General features: G+C 35.4%; 1 protein-coding gene across 1 annotated transcript; it reads right to left on the bottom strand.

Annotated features, from left to right (window-relative positions):
* Positions 1-226: 226 nt before the first annotated feature.
* LOC149962036 (uncharacterized) lies at positions 227-4,039 on the bottom strand. The gene has a single exon (XM_090164371.1). The coding sequence runs from the start codon at positions 4,037-4,039 to the stop codon at positions 227-229; it is 3,813 nt and encodes a 1,270-aa protein (XP_090020497.1).
* Positions 4,040-20,628: the final 16,589 nt, after the last annotated feature.

Below are 20,628 nucleotides of genomic sequence, written 5' to 3'. Positions count from 1 at the left end.
AACGTTGCAACCTTTCAAAACCGATTTTACGAAATTACGTGACTTGATGATCCAAAATTTATCGCGTAACGAAACGGTCGTAATAACGACTAGAAGGTCGGTGTAAGGATGATTTGGCGCAAGAATCCAAAGATGTCTTTCTGAGTGTGAGAGTCCGCTTCCTCTCAGTCGTCCTCCTAAGCGCAGAAGTCCGTCCGAGTCGAGGTGTGGGTGAAGAGTCAGGATTTTAGAATTGGTCTTGGGCTAAATTTAACACATGGCATCCGCGTGTCGGAAGATCGGCGGGATTTTCGGTACCTTTGCAGTGGTTCCAAAACATAGGATTGGAAATAGATTGGATTTCTCTTACTCGGTTCGCGATGAAGGGTTTCCAACGATCAGCTGTTCCTTTGATCCATCCTAGGGTTACATTTGAATCGCTCCACATGAAAATTTTCTTTGGTTTTAGCTCCAGTTTCGCCAGCAGGTGTTTTACGAGTCTGGCAGCTAAGAGCGCTCCCATCAGCTCGAGTCTGGGTAGAGTTAGCTTTTTGAGCGGAGCCACTCTCGATTTAGAGGTAATGAGATTGGTTGCAATGTTTCCTCCTTTGCTTCGGAACCGGATATACGCTACAGCGGCATAGGCTTTTTGGCTGGCGTCTGAAAAGCAGTGGACTTCGAGGCTTTCCTCGTCCAGTTTGTTGGTTCCTTGAAAGTAAAACCGAGGAATGACGACCTTTCTCAGATCTCGTAGTTCACAGCACCATGATTCGAATATTTCGGCTAAATCCGCTGGAAGTGGCTCGTCCCAAGGTAAGCCATTTTCCCAAAGTCGCTGGAAAAGTAGCTTGGCTCGAATGGTGAAAGGTGAAAGAAATCCCAAGGGGTCGAAAATCTTCGCGACAGATTTTAGGACCCATCTCTTGGTACTTTCTCGGCTCTGAACGAATTGTAGTAAATCCTTGATCTCAAAAGTCAGAATGTCTCTCGAACTGTCCCATGTGAGACCAAGAACTTTAGTTGTGGCGAAGTCTGTTTGGGTAATTGTGGGCTTCCCATCTTGATTTTTGGTGGCCAATACGTGTCTCAGCCGGGGCGAGTTACTTTGCCATTTGGCGAGCGTCATGCCTGCGTTTCGCATGATTTCGTTCACTTCGGAGATTATCTCCAGTGCTTCTTCGTCTGAATCGGCGCCGGAGATTAAATCGTCGACGTAAAACGAGTCGTTGATCAGTTTGCTCACTCTGGGTTTGACCTCTTGATACTTCTTGGAATGAAGGCGGATCGTAGCGGCCAGTAGAAAAGGGCTGGAAGTGGCGCCGAATGGAACACGTGTCATCCGGTAGGTTTGGAGTGTGTGACTTCCGTAGGGCTTATCAACGTCTAACCAGAGGAATCTCAAAGCGTCCCGATCTTCCTCGTGGATTCCGATTTGCAAAAACGCTTTGGTAATATCACCGGTGAAAGCGATTTTCCTTTCTCGAAAACGAAGCAATATATCAAATAGTTCGGGGTTAAGTTTAGGACCTGTTTCCAGGCAGGAGTTGAGGCTTGACACTCCGGTTGCGTGTGAAGACGCGTCATAAACGATACGAGTTCGCGTAGACGTGCTGGATTCTCGTATCACGGCGCGATGCGGTAAATAGTAGAGTACTTTTCCAGTTTTCCGAGCAAGATCAACCTTTTCGACGATGCCCGTGGTGACTTGATCTTTGATGATGTCATTGTATTCGTTGAAAATAGCCGGATCTTTGCGAAGTTTGAAAACCAGGTTTGATGTGCGTTTGGCTGCGACAGCGTAGTTGTCCCCCAAATTAAAATTGCTCGTCTTGAACGGTAAACCGACGGTGTAGCGACCGCCTTCAAACACAGTTGTTTGCGCGAATTTATCTAAAATTCGGTTACCAGATTCGGTGTCTTGATCATTGTCGTACACTCCGATAGATTCCAAATTCCAGAAGCTGCGTAGTTGGGTTGAGAGGTCTTCATCGTCTTGAAAAACGCGTGAACCGGTGTGTATTAGTGAGACGGCGAGTGTACCAACGTTACGTGATGTCGTTGTAACGGGGCCTTGAAGTGTCCATCCGAAGATTGTTTCCACGGCGGTAAGGGTCGGACTGAAGCGTTCAGTTTTTCCACTCAAGGTATCGGCCCATAGATAATCGGCGCCGATGAGTATGTCAACTGCTCTCGAATCTCGATTTGCGATTTCAAATTCGGGACAATCGGCCATTGGAAGTTTCCGTTTCTCGAATTCCTTGGCGAGGTCGGCGCCCGGTACAGCGAATACCGAACCGCAGATTTCGGGGGTTTCGTAGGCGTCAATGACTACGTTCTTTTCGGGTTTATGGCGACTTCTAAGTTCGACGCGAACTTTTCGTCTTAGCATTCGTTCCGGTTTTGAATTTCCGAAACTATTGGTTTCTAGGACCTCTTCGTATAACACTTGTAGACCAAGTTCTCGTGATAACTTTTCTTTGATAAACGTCACGTGACTCCCGTTGTCGAGGAGACACCGGACTGGTTTTGGTTGTTGGCCCACGGGACGTTGGGCTACCGCTAAGGCGGTCTGGAGGTAAACGGCCCCCGTTTGGTTCCTCGGAACCCCGGCTGCCATTTGAGCGACTCCGTTCGAGTTTTCCGCAGCCCCTTTGTCGTTTCGGTTTCCAAGTTGATCGCAAATGCTGGTGTGATGTCGGTTGTTACAATTTTTACAGGTACGATATTTTGAAGTACAATCACGCGCTTGATGGCGATCTCTCAAACAGATGAAGCAACGTTTTTTTCGAATAAGTAGGGCTTTTTTCTCGTCTACCGTAAGTTGTCTGCACTGCGTGGTAGTGTGGTCATTCTTCTCGCAATATAGGCAAGACCTAGCGTCGGCATTAACGGTGAGTGCGGCGGCTCCATAAGGCGGTTTAGATCCGCGATTATTGTGACGAGAATCCCGCGATTGCGACTGTCTCTCCGATGTTCCGCGATCTTGATCGGCGTCTCTGCGGTCCGAGTTCGTAGCCCTTCCTAAGACGGAAGCACGTTCTCGGCTAGCGATTTCTTTTTGAAGAAAAAACATTAAATCTGTAATTTTCAATTCTTGTACCGCGGCATATTCTCGGCTGAAAGCTAGCGTGATGTCTTCCGGGAGGCGTTGCGTGATGATTGGACAAAGGAGACTTCCATAGGTTTGATCAATTACGTTTAAGCCTTCTAAACTTCTGAGTTGCGTCATACAGGAATCGTGCAATCTTCTGAGGCCTACTACGTCGCTTGATTTTCTCACGGCGAGAAGGCAGAGTAGGTTGTTCATATGTTCACTAATTATGATTTCTTTACGTCCAAATCTTGTAGTTAGCGTACTGATGGCGGAGTCGTAATTAGCGTCTGACATCGGTAATCCGTCTATGGCCTTTAGTGCGGCGCCGTCTATGTATGATAACAAATAACTGTACTTATCGGTTTTGCTGAGGTTAGGATTATCGTGAATAGCTGTTGCGAAGCGTGCCCAAAAATTCTGCCATTCACTGATTTTTCCGGTAAAGCGGTGGATTTCCAATTTTGGTAACCTTACGCTCGGTGCTACGCCGGTGACCGATTGCGATGGTGGGATGGGTCCCGAGTTAGGGACTCCCGTCTGTGTGTGAACAGGCTGGCTTAAATTGTTAAGCGTGGAAGAGTTCCCAAGTGGCCTAGAATTTGCGACTAAACCTTGTGACATTGAAATCGCCGTGGATGAAGCGAGATTTGCCGCTAGCGATGCGGCTTGCGTAGCGAGCTCGAAAGCTTTCTTCCCTCGAAATATAGAGACAATAAGATCGTCGATATAATCTTGAGCGATTTGCTGATCATCCTCTAATTCTTTTTCCGTGGTGAAAAGGGGTTCAATAGATTCGTTTAAACTGACCAGTAGATTTTCCTTGGCTTGAAGGATTTTTACGTAGCCCTCGATGGCGGCGAAGTCTGGCGAAGGTTTCATCAGCTCCAATTCCAAGTTATTCTTCGTCCGTGTAGCGGATTTTTTCGTAGCGGTTCTCTTAGACTTTAAGCGAGTAAATTCATCCATTGTGAAGTTTTATGGGTTCTTACTCGTAAATCGTAGAGCTCGTTCGATGTAGTAAAAAAAAGCGTTACCAACTCTCCCGGGTTTCGGCACCACAATGTTACAGCGAGAACGCGAAATTAAATATAAAACTGAATTTATCTAAAAAAGGGGTGAAACAACCGGGAAGGGTTCGTACAATTAGTAGCCGCGATTAATTTCTACAATAAACGATCGAAAATAGTTGGTTACAATGGGCGGAGACAGGCACCAAATTAAATAACATTCTACTCTCCTTCACAATAAAAATGCAACTGACTCTTTATTTAATTTCAAAATAAAATCGTTCGCGGTTTACATGGCGCGCGTTATTTTTTCCTTGCAGCTCGCGTCCCATATTTTATGTGAATTCGCGCGCTCAATTTCGAATATACAAACGCGTAAAGGGTAATTATTTGAATTAGTAAAATAACAAAAATTATATATGTTGAAATGAGATGTGATTTAACAAGACCACGTAATATAAACTACATTAACAACCCGATTTTAAACAGGTTACACAAAAATATTTTATCGTTACACCTTGAAATAAAAATTATAAATAAAATTTTCTTAAAACTTTTTTGTGATATTATTTTACATTTCCAATTTGGCAAGAATAAATGGACACAAATGAATCTGATTACTGCGAACTATTAATGGTACATCACAATATTTCCGTCTTTCAACAATTAAACCGTAGAAAGGGCATTTAACAATTAACACTCGAGCCGCTGTCGCGCGAAAAAAGCCCCAGGTGGATAATTCATCTTAACTCAATAATCTTTCTTCTTCCGAAAACCTTTGCAAATATTCGTAAGATAGTTCCTTTCGTATGAAAGGTAACAAACTTTCAAGGAGTATTTTCTCTGCTATATATTCCGCTTGAAGTTTTCGTTTCTGTTTTTTCAATTCTATAATTGTATGCTGTAGTGACAACAATTCATTCTCCTTACACAATTCTTTATTTAGTTCAGCACTCATTTTTTCGACTGTCGTCATTAGATTTAATTCTGTTATGTGTCAAAAGTAATGAAATAGGCAAAATCCATAAAAATCAAAATTTTTGGTATTTGTTCATAGAGTGCCGGTTTTAAATAAAATTCTTCTTTCAATTTCGTTTTCCATGAAACCTAACGATCGTTTTGTCGTTATAAAATACCAACGAGATTGTGAAAATGATAAATTGACTAATCTAAGTTATATATATTATTTGCTGTTGAAAATAACTAAGTCTTTAAACCAATCTTGTGACGTATACGCTAAAATGTAAAATAATAATAGATGGCTGTATGTATTAAAAATGCAATATACCTACATACATACATTTTTGTAACGAAATTTTCCATTATTTAATATTTGTACCCAATTAAATTAATTATAAATATAATTAAAATAAACCATAAGCAAGCGACAATAAAAACCATTGACTGTACGCTTAATAAAGAAACCATTCAAATTAAAAATACAGCCTTCTAGAAATTATAATAGTGGTAATAATAAATGTAATTATAAATGTATTTCATAGTTTACAGATAATATAGGTTTTCTACATTAAAAGACGGGAGATAAATAACTCCATATGTCATCTTCAAAACTTATTGTAGCCTATTGAACCAGAAAATGTACAAATACAATAAACAGACTAAGATAAGATAAGAACGATTTATTCTTAATTTGTTACGTTTATTCAATACACGAAGAGAAAAGTTCACTAATGCAAATTTTTTCACGCAGACAAATACATGAAATTAAGTTTCAATACACTTATAGTAGTTAAGATGCCTAAAAATTCCAGAGAATAAGACGTACGTAAACTCTGGTACCTTACAATATTCATTTACCTAATTTTAAGTTTAATTTACGCTTAGATTTATCTTTGTTGTCAATTTATTTCAGAGAATTCAAACTGATCCCAGTTTTTTACAAACTCAGTGAAATATTTCATGCTTCACATTTATAATTTTTAAAGCTTTTAAATAATTTTGTGTGGCAATATACATTTAGTTTGAGGTCGGTGCTATCAATTGTTAATAAAAATTATGCGTTATTGAGTTTTTATTACTAAACTTGGAGAGACTTCTCTTATTTTATCAATAATTATATTCATCAAACAATCATAGAAGGGATGATCTGATTTAGAAAGAATTGGTCATATATACCCAGTTAATTTTTTAATCGGAATTGTATTTATACATTGTTGTTTTCTTGTAATAAAATTATATTAACTCTATTTTAACAAATTCTATATATAATCATATATACCAATAATTGTTTATATAAAAATTAAAAAAATAAAACATTTTTTAACTGTTGGTTAAATATTTATTTAATTATTTTACATAAATTAAATTATAAACATTAAGTTGTGTTAGTTGGTTGAATCGAACCCATGACATCCTCTTTCCGTTTCTTTAAATTTCTGTTTAATAACAAGAAATAGTATATTATGTCAAAACTTTAGGTAAAGTCTTGGTTAAACATACTTCACACTCTACTATTGATGGATAAAATATTCTCTCACAAATCAATTGCGCTATTTTATAACCTCTTAAAATTTTATAATCAACTTTCCCATGATTGATTAAAACAATACCAATTGGTCCAGTATAGTCTATGTCAATAACTCCGGCTAAAACATCAATTCCGTAATGAAGGGCCAAACCACTGAGAGGAGCTTTTTAAACATGGTAAATTAAGAACTGATTTCTTAAATTTTTACAACATTATGAAAAATTTTACCAATACGACCATAGGTGTTTTCGGGAAGTAAAATTTTTAAATCTGATTCTATTAACAATCTGGCTCCAGAAACCAATATATAATCATATGCAGATTTTAAATCTAAGCCTGCTGAAAATTTGGTTGCGCGAACAGGATCGAAAGCATTCTTTGATATTTTTACAAATTTTATTTCCATTTAAATCTAGTTCACTTTTATGTAAGAAATATGTTCAAACACTTGTCTTATTTGAACTACGTCCCCGGAACGAAACAAATTTGTCAGTCAGTGTGCTTTCCTACCATGGAAAATTTCACCTTTTTATACAGAATGTGACTGTATGTGTAATACTATTAACCGTAATTTTTTTAATCTGACAACGCCCTATTTTTATAGAAAAGAATACGCATATCTAAAAAAGATAATTAACATTTAACTATACTTAATGTATAATATATCCAAGGTTAGGTTTATAATTTAAAAAATAAGTATAGTTCATTTTTGTTTTAAATTTGAAATCACCCTTTTAATATGTTTAAAGGATATGTATTTACGAGAATGATGTATTATAATTTACGTTTGATATTAAGTTAGAAGGTTACACCTATTATTTATAATTATAAGAAATTAATTATTTTTGAGACATAGTTATTTGATTAATCATTTCTAGAAATGTTTTTTAAATATGTGACAGTATTAAAAAACTGCACCTTGACACAAATTTGATCAATATTTTTAACTCTCAGCATTCTAATTTAAATTCTTTACTAATTTATATATTTATATTTATCTCACAAAATAAATAAAAACTTGGGAATTTATCTTCAATAAGTTAATAGCAAGATATTTTTGGTTAAAACAGTTATAAGTAAATAGATATATTACCTCATTTTTTAGTTAAGAAGAAAAACTTCTACGAAATAATGTAATTATAAATATTTTTAATTATATCGTTATAATATTTCTAGTTTTTTACAACCATTATTTTTTCATATTCCTAATAATATCTTTATTGGATGGTTTATTTTGTACATATTTTTGGAATTGATTTATTTTTTTAAATCTTTATAAATTGTATAATTTATTTTGTAATTCTTCGCAAAAAATGATTTTATTCGAGTAAAATTTTATTTATTTTAATCTTATTAAGTGGTTTGTACTAGGATGGTATTCGTTACATATAGACTTTCTGTGGTCGCCTACAAATTTTGTCTTTGGCAAAATAAATATTATTAAATATTATAAAAAATTGTATCTTCAAAAGTAAAATGTTATTGAATTTTGTTTGAAAGAAATCTAACGTAGGAAAATAATAACAGTGGATTTTATAGAAAAAAGATTTATTTACATGTTTTAAATCATTTTACAAGTTTTTTCAAGATTTTGCAATACTTCAATAGAAGTTTCCATTTTGTTGTTGGGGAATAAATAAGTGCTTCCAGCTGATTATCGCTCGGCATTTTCAAATCGTTTGTAAGTACAGGGTTAGACTCCATTAAAGAATTCAACGTTTCTTCAGCCATGTTAAGAATATTCGAATCTATACTTTCTTCTTTACTAGTTGGTTCAACATTTGAGTTCGAAGGTTGAATCTTACCGTCGATTACTAAATCATCGTACCATTCTTGATGTTTTACGTTAAACTCGTTCAAATAATCAATAATTTGATCGTCTAATAGTTCATCTTCGAGTATGTATTTCTGGTGTTTTGAATTTAAACAATCACACACTCTTTTATTAGTGAGTGTTTTATTCGAAAAACTACATGTTAAATGGTTCATTAAATGTTGCTTAAAGATTCTCCTGTCTAGAAATAGATCTTGACAAATCCAACATTTTTCCTTAAAGGTAAATCCCTCCATACTTTTAAACGCGTGTTTTCGACATGGCATGTCAAAATAACACGAATTATCAAAGAGTGAATCGCATTTAAATTCTGGTTTCCCCATAAATAACTTCATTTTTTTAACTTTTAAAGGGGGCGATTTTTGAGACATCTTGCGTTTTCCCATTTCAACTGTGATATAATAAAAAAATTTACTCGCAATTAGGTTATTACAGTGATATTATACAACTCAACAAATAACTTAAATTTTGAAAAATATTAAATTCCTCAAGGTTAGCAGGTTTGTGTATTGATGGGGGAAAGCGCATTCCAACGATACGAACACCCTTTTTAATATATAAAAAGTACATGTATTTACGATAAATTTGTATTAAAATTAACGTTTGATAAGGTCGAAAATAATTACAAAATATAAATTATTTTTGAGACATAATTATTTGATTAACTATTTCTAAAGGTGATTTTAAATATACTATATTATGAAAAAAGATTTAACCTTGACTTATTTTTATATAACTTAAAATCTTCGGGGTTTTAATTTATGATAATACTAATATCTACACATACAGCATTTGTATAAAAACTTGAATTTTACCTTTAATCATTAGAAATATATTCGCCGTGTAAACGAGCGAGTTGAATATTAAGAAATACAGTTTTTCTTCAATTTTGGAGATAAAAGTATGTTATTTAGTAATTTTAATATTCTTTAATTATATTTTTTTAATTATTTCTTCATTTTATATAGTGGACGAGACTTCTTGCAAAATTTTGTTGGAAAGAGGTTCTGTTAAAGTACAAAAAGATGGTTTTATTTGTTGTCCTTATTGTTTTCGATATACTGAGTCGTTAGAAACCTATGGTGGACTCCTATATTATTGTTGGAATAAACAATGTCGATTTTACTACCGACCTGTTGTTTTTAGACAAGGCAATTGTTTATCAATGAGAATTCCATCGGATGCATTATTAATCTTTCCTCAACATTTAATTTGTATAATATGTGGTGTAAGAGGAAATAGAAGACGTTCGAGAGATACAGATTATATAGAATCCGAATATAGCTCGGTATGTATTTATCCTCAATCTAAAAAAAAACCGTGTATAAAATGAAATAAATATTTTTATTTTATAAATATTTCTTGTATTATATAGAGAAAAGTTACATAAACCACAGAGCAATACAAAATAAAATTTAATTTTATTTTGTAAAAAATCAGTTTTTTAATTCACATTAAATATATACAACGTTTATTAGAGCAACCAGTTTTTTTTCTCTTTAAAACGGGGCTCTGTGGAATGTTTTGGGCAAAACGTGATCTGCGTTTATAATTTTATTGATTAATTCAATCTGGCGCGGAGATGCGAAAGTTGGGTAAAAAATAGAGTAGGATCAATGATGCCAGATGATAATAAACATTTTGCGTTTGAAAGTGTGACAGTCAATGGTTATAAAATCCAAACTAGTTTTACAAGGCTGTAATTGTAGTCGATAACGTTTAGACGTGACGATAATTAAGGGGTGGGTATCAAATTACTTCTACAAGGCTAATGCAATTGAATGTTGAACCAGTTATATCCTAGAGGTAATTTTAATTTATGAATTTAAAGATATATAGATATTTTTTATAGTTCACAATGTGGCAGAGATTCATAGAGCTTGCTTCTGGTAACGCTGATCAACAGAAAGTTAAAAAATTATAAATCAAATAAAGTGAGTTATATTTAATTTAAAAATAATTAAAATTATTAAACTTAATTTTGTTTTACTTTAGCCACAAATAAATACCCGTTGGTTTACTGTGTATAATCATCAACCAATCAAGCCCATTGTAAGGTTTTAACATCTTTATTAATTGTGTATTGATTGATTTTTGATTGTTTATTATGTAATTAGTTTAATATTAAAAAAAAATAGTTTTATTTGATTATGTTACTTTAGAATGTATTGGAGTACTATTGAAAACCAATTTCCCTGATAAAATTATACCTTTGTATTGCAAATGTTAAAAACAATGTATCTCCAAAAGTAAATACATTTTATTTTATTTATTATAAACAAAATTGGCTATATCTCAGGCGGATATTGACCAATCAGCGCCATTGTAATTTGTTGTGTTTTTAAAATATGTATTGATTGTTTATTATGTCGTTATTGTATTATTTATTTATCTCCAAAAGTAAATAAAGTTTCATTTCAACAGGGGTAAAACATAAGTTACTGGGCGAATATTGACGAATCAGACCTATTGCAATTTGTTGTGTTTTAAAATATGTATTTTATTTCGACAGGGGTAAGTTAGATAGCACGTGACAGACAAACTTGCCAAGGCTATAAAACAAAGGTCGCGAATTCGTTTCCCCATCTCGTAATTAACTAATTAGCATTTTAAACGGCTAAAAAACGAAAAAAATAAAAAAACGATATCAAAAGTTAATTAACGAAAGTAATCGGGGGGGGTCACATATTACCGCCGATATCTCGGGCCGAGCTTGTCCGATCGTGTCCAAACTTATTGGGGTGATAGACCAAGGCTTAGGGGTGGTGGAGCATAGAGGTCAAAGATTATCTTCAAGGTGAAATTTAGGGTTAAAATTAAAATATGTTTTTTTTTACTTTTCCAAGGTCAAAAATTGGTTTTTGGAAAATATTTTGGGGTTGTTTTGGCGGCCATCTTGGCGGCCATCTTGGATTTACATGTTCATATTTAGTTATCCTCTACATAGTTTTTGTTGACTTTTTCCAAGGTCAAAAACTGGTTTTTGGAAAAAAATTTGGGGTTGTTTGGGGGGGGGGGGTTATTTTAGGCGGCCATCTTGGCGGCCATCTTGGATTTACATGTTCAAATTTAGTTATCTTCTACAATTTTTTTGTTGACTTTTTCCAAGGTCAAAAACTGGTTTTTGGGAAAAATGTTGGGGTTGTTTTGGGGGGGTTATTTTTGGCGGCCATCTTGGCGGCCATCTTGGATTTACATGTTCATATTTAGTTATCCTCTACATAGTTTTTGTTGACTTTTTCCAAGGTCAAAAACTGTTTTTTGGAAAAAAAATTGGGGTTGTTTGGGGGGGGGGGTTATTTTTGGCGGCCATCTTGGCGGCCATCTTGGATTTACATGTTCATATTTAGTTATCCTCTACTCTCCTGTAGTGTTTATACCGTATTTCTAGCCGGCAGATACACTTTACCCATTAAAACCTGTAGGTAAATAAGGTTTTGATAATGACTTAGAAGCTTAAACGGCAGGGCTGGTGAATTTAGCGATGGAATATTAAGAATTTAAAATCAAAAATAAATATCAAATTTCTAAACAAGCAATAGCGTGATTAACTGTTACGGGATTCGAGCTTTCAGATATTTGGAATCTTTATTTTCTTTACTAATTCCAGTTTAAGAGGCTAATATCGTGATTGTTAATTAAAATAGGCTTAGATTAAATGATAAAAGTGGTGAGTTCTAAATGCTTCCAATAAAAAGAGCCTTTTAAAAGCCATTAGAAATAATTATTCATAGTGTTTCATAAATTGTTTGTACATAAATATAGATAACTATTTAAACGTGAAATAAATAGATAAACTTGGTTGATTTTGTTTGTGAATAGAGAGATGAAAAGCGAATGGTTCTGTTTTAGTTTGTCTAACGACACACAAGTATCTGTAAAACCCAATCGAGAATATTTGTGTTATTAAACAGAAGCTACAATAACAGTATAAGCACTACTAAAGAAGAACCTCAACTGACCGTATACAAATCATCATTTAAAACTTTACAAAGAGTGGGCATAAAATTACAAAATCCGTCAGTCGACTGTTCCTTAATCAAGTAAATAGTGCCGTTAAGGCAATTAGTTCATTTGTTAGAAAAACTTCATCAAAATACTTTTAAAAATGCAAATATCTAATTTAACATGAGATTATGCCAGATTTTTCAGATCATATTATTTTCCGGAAAATAATATGATCTGAAATAGAAACAAGTACCTTAGGGATTGTATGTAAAAAATAATTTATTTCCAGTGAAAACCAATTACATCTTTAATGTTGCATTTCTATGGCGAAAAATTTAGTTGATATCGGAATTGAAACGTTTAGTTAGCAAGCCCGCGTACGAACGCGGCACTTGAGCGGACGCTGCCTACCAGCAGTTTTCAAATATGACCAAACGTACCTTCGCAAGTTTTTATATCCACTTTTCCCCAAGGACTAATCAACGCGTGGCCGTCCTCCACATCCTCAGCTCGACGGTGACCGTTTACGCCATCTTCATTATGAACACTTTTTAGGGTCATCTCTCCATATAGGCTAATATAAAAACGTTGAAACCAGACATTTGAACTCTGCGGGTAACCTGCTAGATAGGGGTGTGCGAGTATCAAATTTTTACTAGAGTCTAGTTAGTGTTCAAAAATATTCTTATCGAGGGCGAGTTAGAGTTTGAAAAACCTAGCGAGTTTACGAGTTTTAAAATAACTTCTTTCATAAGCTTCGAGATTTAAGCTTTTAACGAGTTTCCATTGGACCATTACTTTTTTGAGTTTCAGAATATAAAACAAGTTTATAAAATAACTTTCATCCATGATTTATTATTCCTAATTAAAACTAATTATTTAGTAAAAGTTGGCAAGTTGGAAGAAATATTAACGAAATTTATCGGAAAGGATGAAATGGCAATCCGTGGAGTTCGCAACTTCGCATATTATTTTATTTTGTTTCTGATAAGAAAAGTAAAACTTAAACAGACGCAGCCAATGCTTGCTGTTTTAAACATCTCGTGACAATTGAAAATTCGCAATCTGTCACATGATCCAATGAAAATCAGTAGCGGATCAAGTATGACGACGAATGTTTTTTTGGGCCCTATTGGTGGAGTTATTGAATTGAAGGTTACGCGATTATTTGAATTGTCACGTGGTGTTTTGACAATTGAATCTGAACGTTGCAAAAAAATGTGACGGCGGACGTTGGCTGAAAACTATTCGCCAGTGCCGAACAGTACACAGAACTGTCCAAAATCGAGAAGTGACGTCCCTAAAAATTCGGAGCAGTTCGGGATTTGACACGCGAATAGTCTGGTCACCAAGAGTTCTGCACAGTTCCGGATTTTATTTTCTAATAGTTTGGTCAAGAACCCATAGACGTACCAGTAGCACGTCAGGCGCGCTAGTAGTACGTCTATGGGTTCTTGGTTTGGTCAAGAGCTAATAAAAATGGTTCCTGGTGAAAACTATTTGCCATTCCCAAACTCATCGAACGGTTTCGGCGAATAGCTTTCACAATGGCTTAAGGGGTACGCAGACCGATATACAGATGAATTTTAGAGAGTTCGACAATGAGATCCCAGCCACTTGCTCTCGAGCAGGTCCCGCTAGAACGGTTCATGATGTTAGTTTTTGCGCTCGAAGACCGAAGGCGCCTCCAAGCTAAAAGTTCTTTCCCCGTTTAATTTTCTGGATCCAATTCAAATAGGCATACGTCACGTCCACTTTAGCTAATGAGAACTCTTAACCACCCGTTCAGCTTAACCACGACTAATCGGGCCTGCAGGTGGTGACTGCTTCTGGTCTTTCAAAGATACAAGTAAAGGAATCAAAGAAAGACTTAATTCGGATATTGCTTCTGTCATTTTTGGAAATCTTAATAATGCAGATCTCTTCTCTTTGGGGCAATCTTTCGGAACCCTCTCAAATGTTTCTGATTGGGACAAAAGAATCGAAATATCATGACTTTTGTTCAAAATTTAATGGTCTGATATTTGCAAGTGTTCCACAAATATATGAACCGAGGGGTTCAACATTGCTACATATCCCAAACACTCTAGAGAAAAATGATTCTAAAAATCCTAAAATCTATTCTGAAACCTCAAAATCATTGTAAGAAATGAGGAATCAACATTAAACCCATAAACTCATGCTCTCAAATCTTAAAATCAGTTTGTTTTCTGAAATCACTGAGATTCAAAATTCCGCACGCCAAATTTGCAGATGTCAGACCCCTCGGCATGAACCCTGTTTAAAGGGTCATTGTCACCAGCCCTCTCCTCTAATAAAATGTATTGTCCTTTTTCAAAGAAGAAACAGCAACTTATTTAATTGTCAAGGGTCACATCATATATTATTTTCAGCATAGCTCTGACCATATCCAGCAACCTCTTGATCCATCAGCCAGAAGCATGTTTATCTTTGGTCTAATCTGCTACTGCTAGTCCTTTCTCACGCTTCCTCCCAACTATTATAAGTCTTCAATATTGTTGGATATGTACATGTATCACACAATTTTATTATACAATACTCCACAGCCTTTTGACCGTTCCTCAATAAGAGTAATTGTTTGGTCTTTGATGACGTCATAAAAAGCACACCCATAACATGTCAAACTGAAACAATTATTTTACTAAAAATTTTATCATCCACTTGCAGTAGCAATTTGCATAAGAATAGATAAACATTTCTTGTCGCAAGTACAGATATCAGCTTTTAAAGATTTAATTTATCAAGAAAAATACACATTTAAAATGTCAAGCAATTTTTATTCAAGAAACTCACACTTAAGATATATAAAAAAATCTTTTATACAAAGTAAACTTAAAATTTTAAAATGAAATGTATTAAAGTTAAAATTGGATATATTGGAAGTACAAATTATTATTTAACTAGCGCTGAATTCTTGTGTTAATTAAAAGGTGACCTTTTTTAAGGTTTACTAAGATAAAAAAATGTATATATTAAAAATGGCTCAATTTTGTTGAAGTCTAAAAACTGTGGACAATCAAAATCTAAATTCCAAGGTCTTTCAATAAAAGTTACGTCCACCTTCCATCCCGCCCGCCGCGTAAAACCGGAAATATGTTATTTAATTTCTCTTACACGGCTACCAGATTTTATCGGGTAGTACAGCCATCCCTCTTTGAAACAGCCAACTTCAATCCAAGATTTCGCTTTAAACTGTAAGCATCGGCACACGCGTTAGCGGCGTTACCGTTCTCAGTGGTCCTTCGTTAAGATATTTAACGTTGGGTAAGTTAAAATTTTAATTAAATGAAATAAATCTCATGTAAATACCTTAATAATTTCAAGTTTTCAGTTAAATAGAGAAGATATGGAGCCACTAGACGGTAATAAAACCCCAAAACCAGGAAAAGTACGGTTAATGCTCAAATCTCCGAATATATTGAAGGAAAATTAAAAACGAGAAAAACTGATCCCATTGGAACTCAACGTATAACTTTCACAATCCGGAATGCAACAAGTGTTTCCTTTAACCCACGTAGCTTCTAAAATAAAAATTAAAAAAATTTAGAAAATTACCAGAACAAAATCAAACACCTTTAAAATAGAAAATATCTTATTGAAAATTGGTTCAAAATATGGTGGATGCAAACTTTTAAAGGAAACAATATGCAGTTAAACATTGGTCAGGAATTTTGTGCAAAAAGGGGAAAGAAAGAAGGGGAAGAGATTCGCAAATACCTAAAAAATATATTTTTGATGTTCTCGCTATTTCCTACAATAGAGCCATACGAATAATTTTTTTTCCGATATTTTTTCATGGAAAATTTACGATGCAAAAAATTTATAAGCGTCAAAAATTTTGGACGTAAACAAATAGTTATTTCGGTATAATTTTTCAAATATTATTGGAGAAAGCTGGTTTTCAAGGGAACTTGAACATTTTTGATACTTACGTGGGTCCGTTTATATCAGAAATACATCGATTTTCGCGTTTGATGCCAACTCGGACAGGGCTATTCTTCAAAATTGCAGTTGTTCTGTACAAAAAAGTATATATTAAATCAATTTCTAATTAGGACTGATTTTTTAAGCCTTTAATACATTGATTTACGATTCCAGTTCATTGGAATATATATTAAGGTCAAAAATTAAATTAAATTAATTTAGATGAGATAACCCTGAAAAGTCCTTAAGACTTTCCAGCCACTAGCAATTTTGATGTATCGGAAACCCTTCAAATTTTTTTAATTCAAAATAGGAAATTCAGTGTCTTTTTAAAGGAAATTAAAGGAGTAATTTTAGCTCGATCTAAGAAATTATAGGAACGTTCAGGTAAATTAACAGAACATTATAGGAATAATTTTAAGAAAGATAAAACAAATGTTTTTGAAGCAAATTTGGTTTATTAGTAATATTTTAGTTAATATGAAAACATCACAGACTTTGTGACTAGATATACAGGGTGTTTCAGAGAAGTTTGGGACAAATTGTAGGAGTGAAAAAGGTCCCAAGAACGTTTCCCTAAATTGTATTATTATTATTCCTTGGACCCAATTGTTTCCTTTTACAAAGCATTTGGTTTTTTATCGAACACGATACGAAAATGATCACAAGTTTAAAAAGTTCATTTAGAATTGGAAGAAGTATTATTCTTGTCGAAATAAACAAAAACAAGGTGTTTCATAGTGACCACGTCAATTGAAAGAAAGTTACTTATTGAATTTCGTACAACCGAATTTCAAAATGATCATCTGGGGCACACGAAAATCATTCTGGAACTCGTTCGAAGATTCGAGGCGTATTACGAATTCGTGACAGAAAACTGTAGCTGTGCTCCCGGACGGCGGCGGGTGGAACTACTCGTCAGAGGTCCAATTTAATGCACTGTTGAAGCTAGCAAGTTAGAAACTTAAGCAGACGCTTGACGTTATTAGACATCTTATACCGCTGTGAGCGAATTCCGGAAAAAAAGACTATCCCGTCGCTCAGTGCGTTGAGAAATTCCAATGTTAAAAAACTACCGCTTCTCTCGGCGCGATCTCACTCAGCCCGCCGTCAGCGCTTTCTAGTGAACGAATTATCCCACCGCTGGAGGACGTGGCGCTTCAAATTGAGCAGGCTAGCGTGTCGATTAGCCGATTTCGCTCAACGCACCGTGAACGATCAGTGACTGAGAGAATTTCACAGCGCTCGGCCTGGGCTGGTTCAGTTTAAGAGAGAGAAAATAGCAGTATTGAGGACTAGCTTACTTGGTCACTCAAATTAAAAAGGTCTGAGCGTTCATTTTAGAATTCACTCTCAATTTTTGCCCACCTCTGCGCAGGCGTCAGTTATACGTTGACGTAGGTCTTCAACGTCTCGAACTTTAGTCTTGTATACCAAGTCCTTGATATGGCCCCAAAGATAGATATCACATTGCTACATATCAAGGGATCTGGCTGACCATGCAACAGTTCCACCTTGACCTATCCACCCCTGAGGAAACCCGGCATCAAGATGAGCTCTAAAACAAATGCTTAAATAAGAGGGTGCTACACGTCATGCATAAACCACATTCGTTGTCTTACTGCTAGTGGTAGGTTTTAGAGTAGCTCTGGTAAAGGTGCTTTTACGACGGTTAAGTACGATTCATCAGTCTTAGTGGAAGAAAAATAGGTCCAATTAAATGGTCCCCAACAATTCTGCACCAGACATGAGACTAAACTGCACTTGATTTAGCCTAACGGTTATTTCGTGTGGATTTTCTTGCTGCCACTCTTGACGATTTTGTAAATTGAAGAATCCGTCACGGGAAAAATTAGCCTCATCAGAACCTAGGAGCATACTTAACCAATTGACGTCGTTAGTCTGCTCCTGAAACCATTGACAAAATTTGACTTGTCTTTGATATTCGGCTTCATTTTATGATTAAGCCTTTTGTAAATGGAATGGCTGGTACTGGTGTCCTCGAAAGATAGGCCAGACAAGTACATGGTCGACTCGCAATTGACGTCCAACTTGCCTCGCACTTGTCGTAGGGTCATCCTCGAAGATAGTAAGTACTTGTTTCTCCACGTCTTATAGAACGTTTCCTTCCGCAGTAGCAGGTGCCGTAGGTTGTATTTTTTCAATTTATCTCAAGCGTCTGTCAACCGCCGTGAACGTTTGTCGATTTGGAAGCTGTCTTTGAAGAAAGTGCTCATTATACAAACGCCGGACTTCCACCGCATTTCCCTGAGCGAGTATCTTCATAAGATGCAAATCGGCATATTCTGCATTCGTGAAGTACGCTATAGCATAGCCGGATTAAGATACCAAATGTGAATATAACTATTGAGACCGCTCACTTTTTTGCAAATTCGAGCCTTCATCCGTTAAAAAACTACTAAAACATGTGTTTCAGACTAAACCTGTAGACTTAAAATATTTTTATAGCCTTAGACGAATAAAAAAAAACGAAATAAAAAAAAACCTTTTTTAATTGGTGTATAGTCACTTAGAAACACCTTGTTATTGTTAAAACGTATTTCTACACCGTACCTTACTTCTTTCATAATAACAACGCACTTTTGATACTAGTTTTGTTTTTAATTGACAAAGAAACCAATGCTTAGTAAAGGAAAAGAATTGAGTCCAATTAATAATAGAACTTGCAGATTTGAACGTTTTTCGACGTTTGGGAGGCCCATTTTTGACGGTCAATTACTCGGATGCATTTCAATTTAAGGACACGTTTCTTGGGACCTTTTTCACTACATTTTCACTCCCCCCCCCCCCGCCCACACGCCTGTAAATTTACGCCAGACTTCTCTAATACAGCAACCACCTTTAAAAGCCAATACTTTAGTTTAAGGCTGGCTGTTTGAAGCGATTTCAATCAAAGTTTTAAACTATATAAAAAGCAAATATATTGAAAATAGGAAAATGGTCAAATTATAGAAAGATAATCAAAATATAGTTAACATTATTGAATATAGGAAGTGTGGTCACCCTGATGTTTGTATTTATTCTTTGGGATAATGATTAGGTAGAGACAATCCAGGTACGTCATGGCCATGAGAGTGACGAAGAATTTAAGCAACGAGCATGATCTTCCAGCGCATCGGAAGGGTATCAATGAGATACTGGCCTGATTTGATTTTTAAAGGGAAAAGGAGTTCCATTTTGGAGAATGAGCAGGATCCCAAACATCGACAAAATGGGTTTCAACATGGTCAAACTATTCGCCAATCTCTAACAGTCTTTGCGCAGTGTATTCGCCAGACACAATATTCTGGAAATGTTCGGACACAGACTATTGGCTACCGAGAACCATTCTCGGATCGTTCGGTACTGTCCGAGCAGTACTAACTCAAAAGCAGGTACCATCAAAAACCCAAGGCTGAGCTCTCTTAATTCGTCTGCCATAGACTTTTTGGACGAGCTAATACGTCCTTTCGTGATGGAATTTCAGACTATTCGTGCAAAAAGTTGTGAACTGTCCGGGACGTTTTGCTATCGTCATAGCTTGGTCCGAATCAGTTCTTTGGGTGGTTCTGGACTTACGAATAGTTTTCCCTGAAAATTTTTAAACTTACACCAACCATTACTTTTCCTACAGAGGGTAAAACAAACAAAAAAACTTTTGAACTGATAACCGACCAACAGATTAAATATTTTTTGATTTGAAAACCTGTACTAATCGATAATTAAGTGCCGCAGTTCACCCCGTTGTTCCAGCCTGATAAGATTAGCCTGGGATTATTAAGTCAGGTTTTTACCATGATTGAGTGAACGAAAATTCTATTGAGTTCTACATCCCCAAAGTTAGATTATATTATCAGAAGTTACAGCAACTCGAGCTATAGTTATAATGTAAGAAGCACATTGTGAGAACCCCAAGTTCTTTCTGCACACAGCTGTAAGTAATTTCTTATCTCTGAAGGTCAATAATACGATTAATCAATAATAATCAGCTAAGCTAATACCAAATGAACCACATAGGCGTACGGCTACAATTATAGTATGATGAATCAGACATTCAAATCACTAAAGGCCAACAATTTTTTATTGGATGTTAGAGTATCTTATTTTGTTCAATATAAACCAGCGCTTTTGAAGAAAAAAGATGACTGTGGTTAAATTGCTCAAGGGGAGATTTGTTTGAACTTTACTAAAAGGATAGTTTGTTACCTTTAATGCGCTTGGCAGTGCCGTCTTTCCCATTGGGCAAAAAGGGCACTGCCCTAGGGCCCCGAGATTCTGGAGGGCCCCATTTTTCAAATTGTGAAATGCAAAAGAAATTTTAATCACAAAAAAT

Source organism: Leiobunum rupestre, chromosome 1, assembly GCF_980474605.1.
Source record: "Leiobunum rupestre chromosome 1, qqLeiRupe1.1.hap1, whole genome shotgun sequence".
NCBI lineage: Eukaryota > Metazoa > Arthropoda > Arachnida > Opiliones > Sclerosomatidae > Leiobunum > Leiobunum rupestre.
This window is presented reverse-complemented; position numbering and strand designations above follow the sequence as displayed.

What these genes read in the sequence shown, in the direction of transcription:
- LOC149962036 (XM_090164371.1), bottom strand. Translation starts at nt 4,039, where the DNA reads ATGGATGAATTTACTCGCTTAAAGTCTAAGAGAACCGCTACGAAAAAA.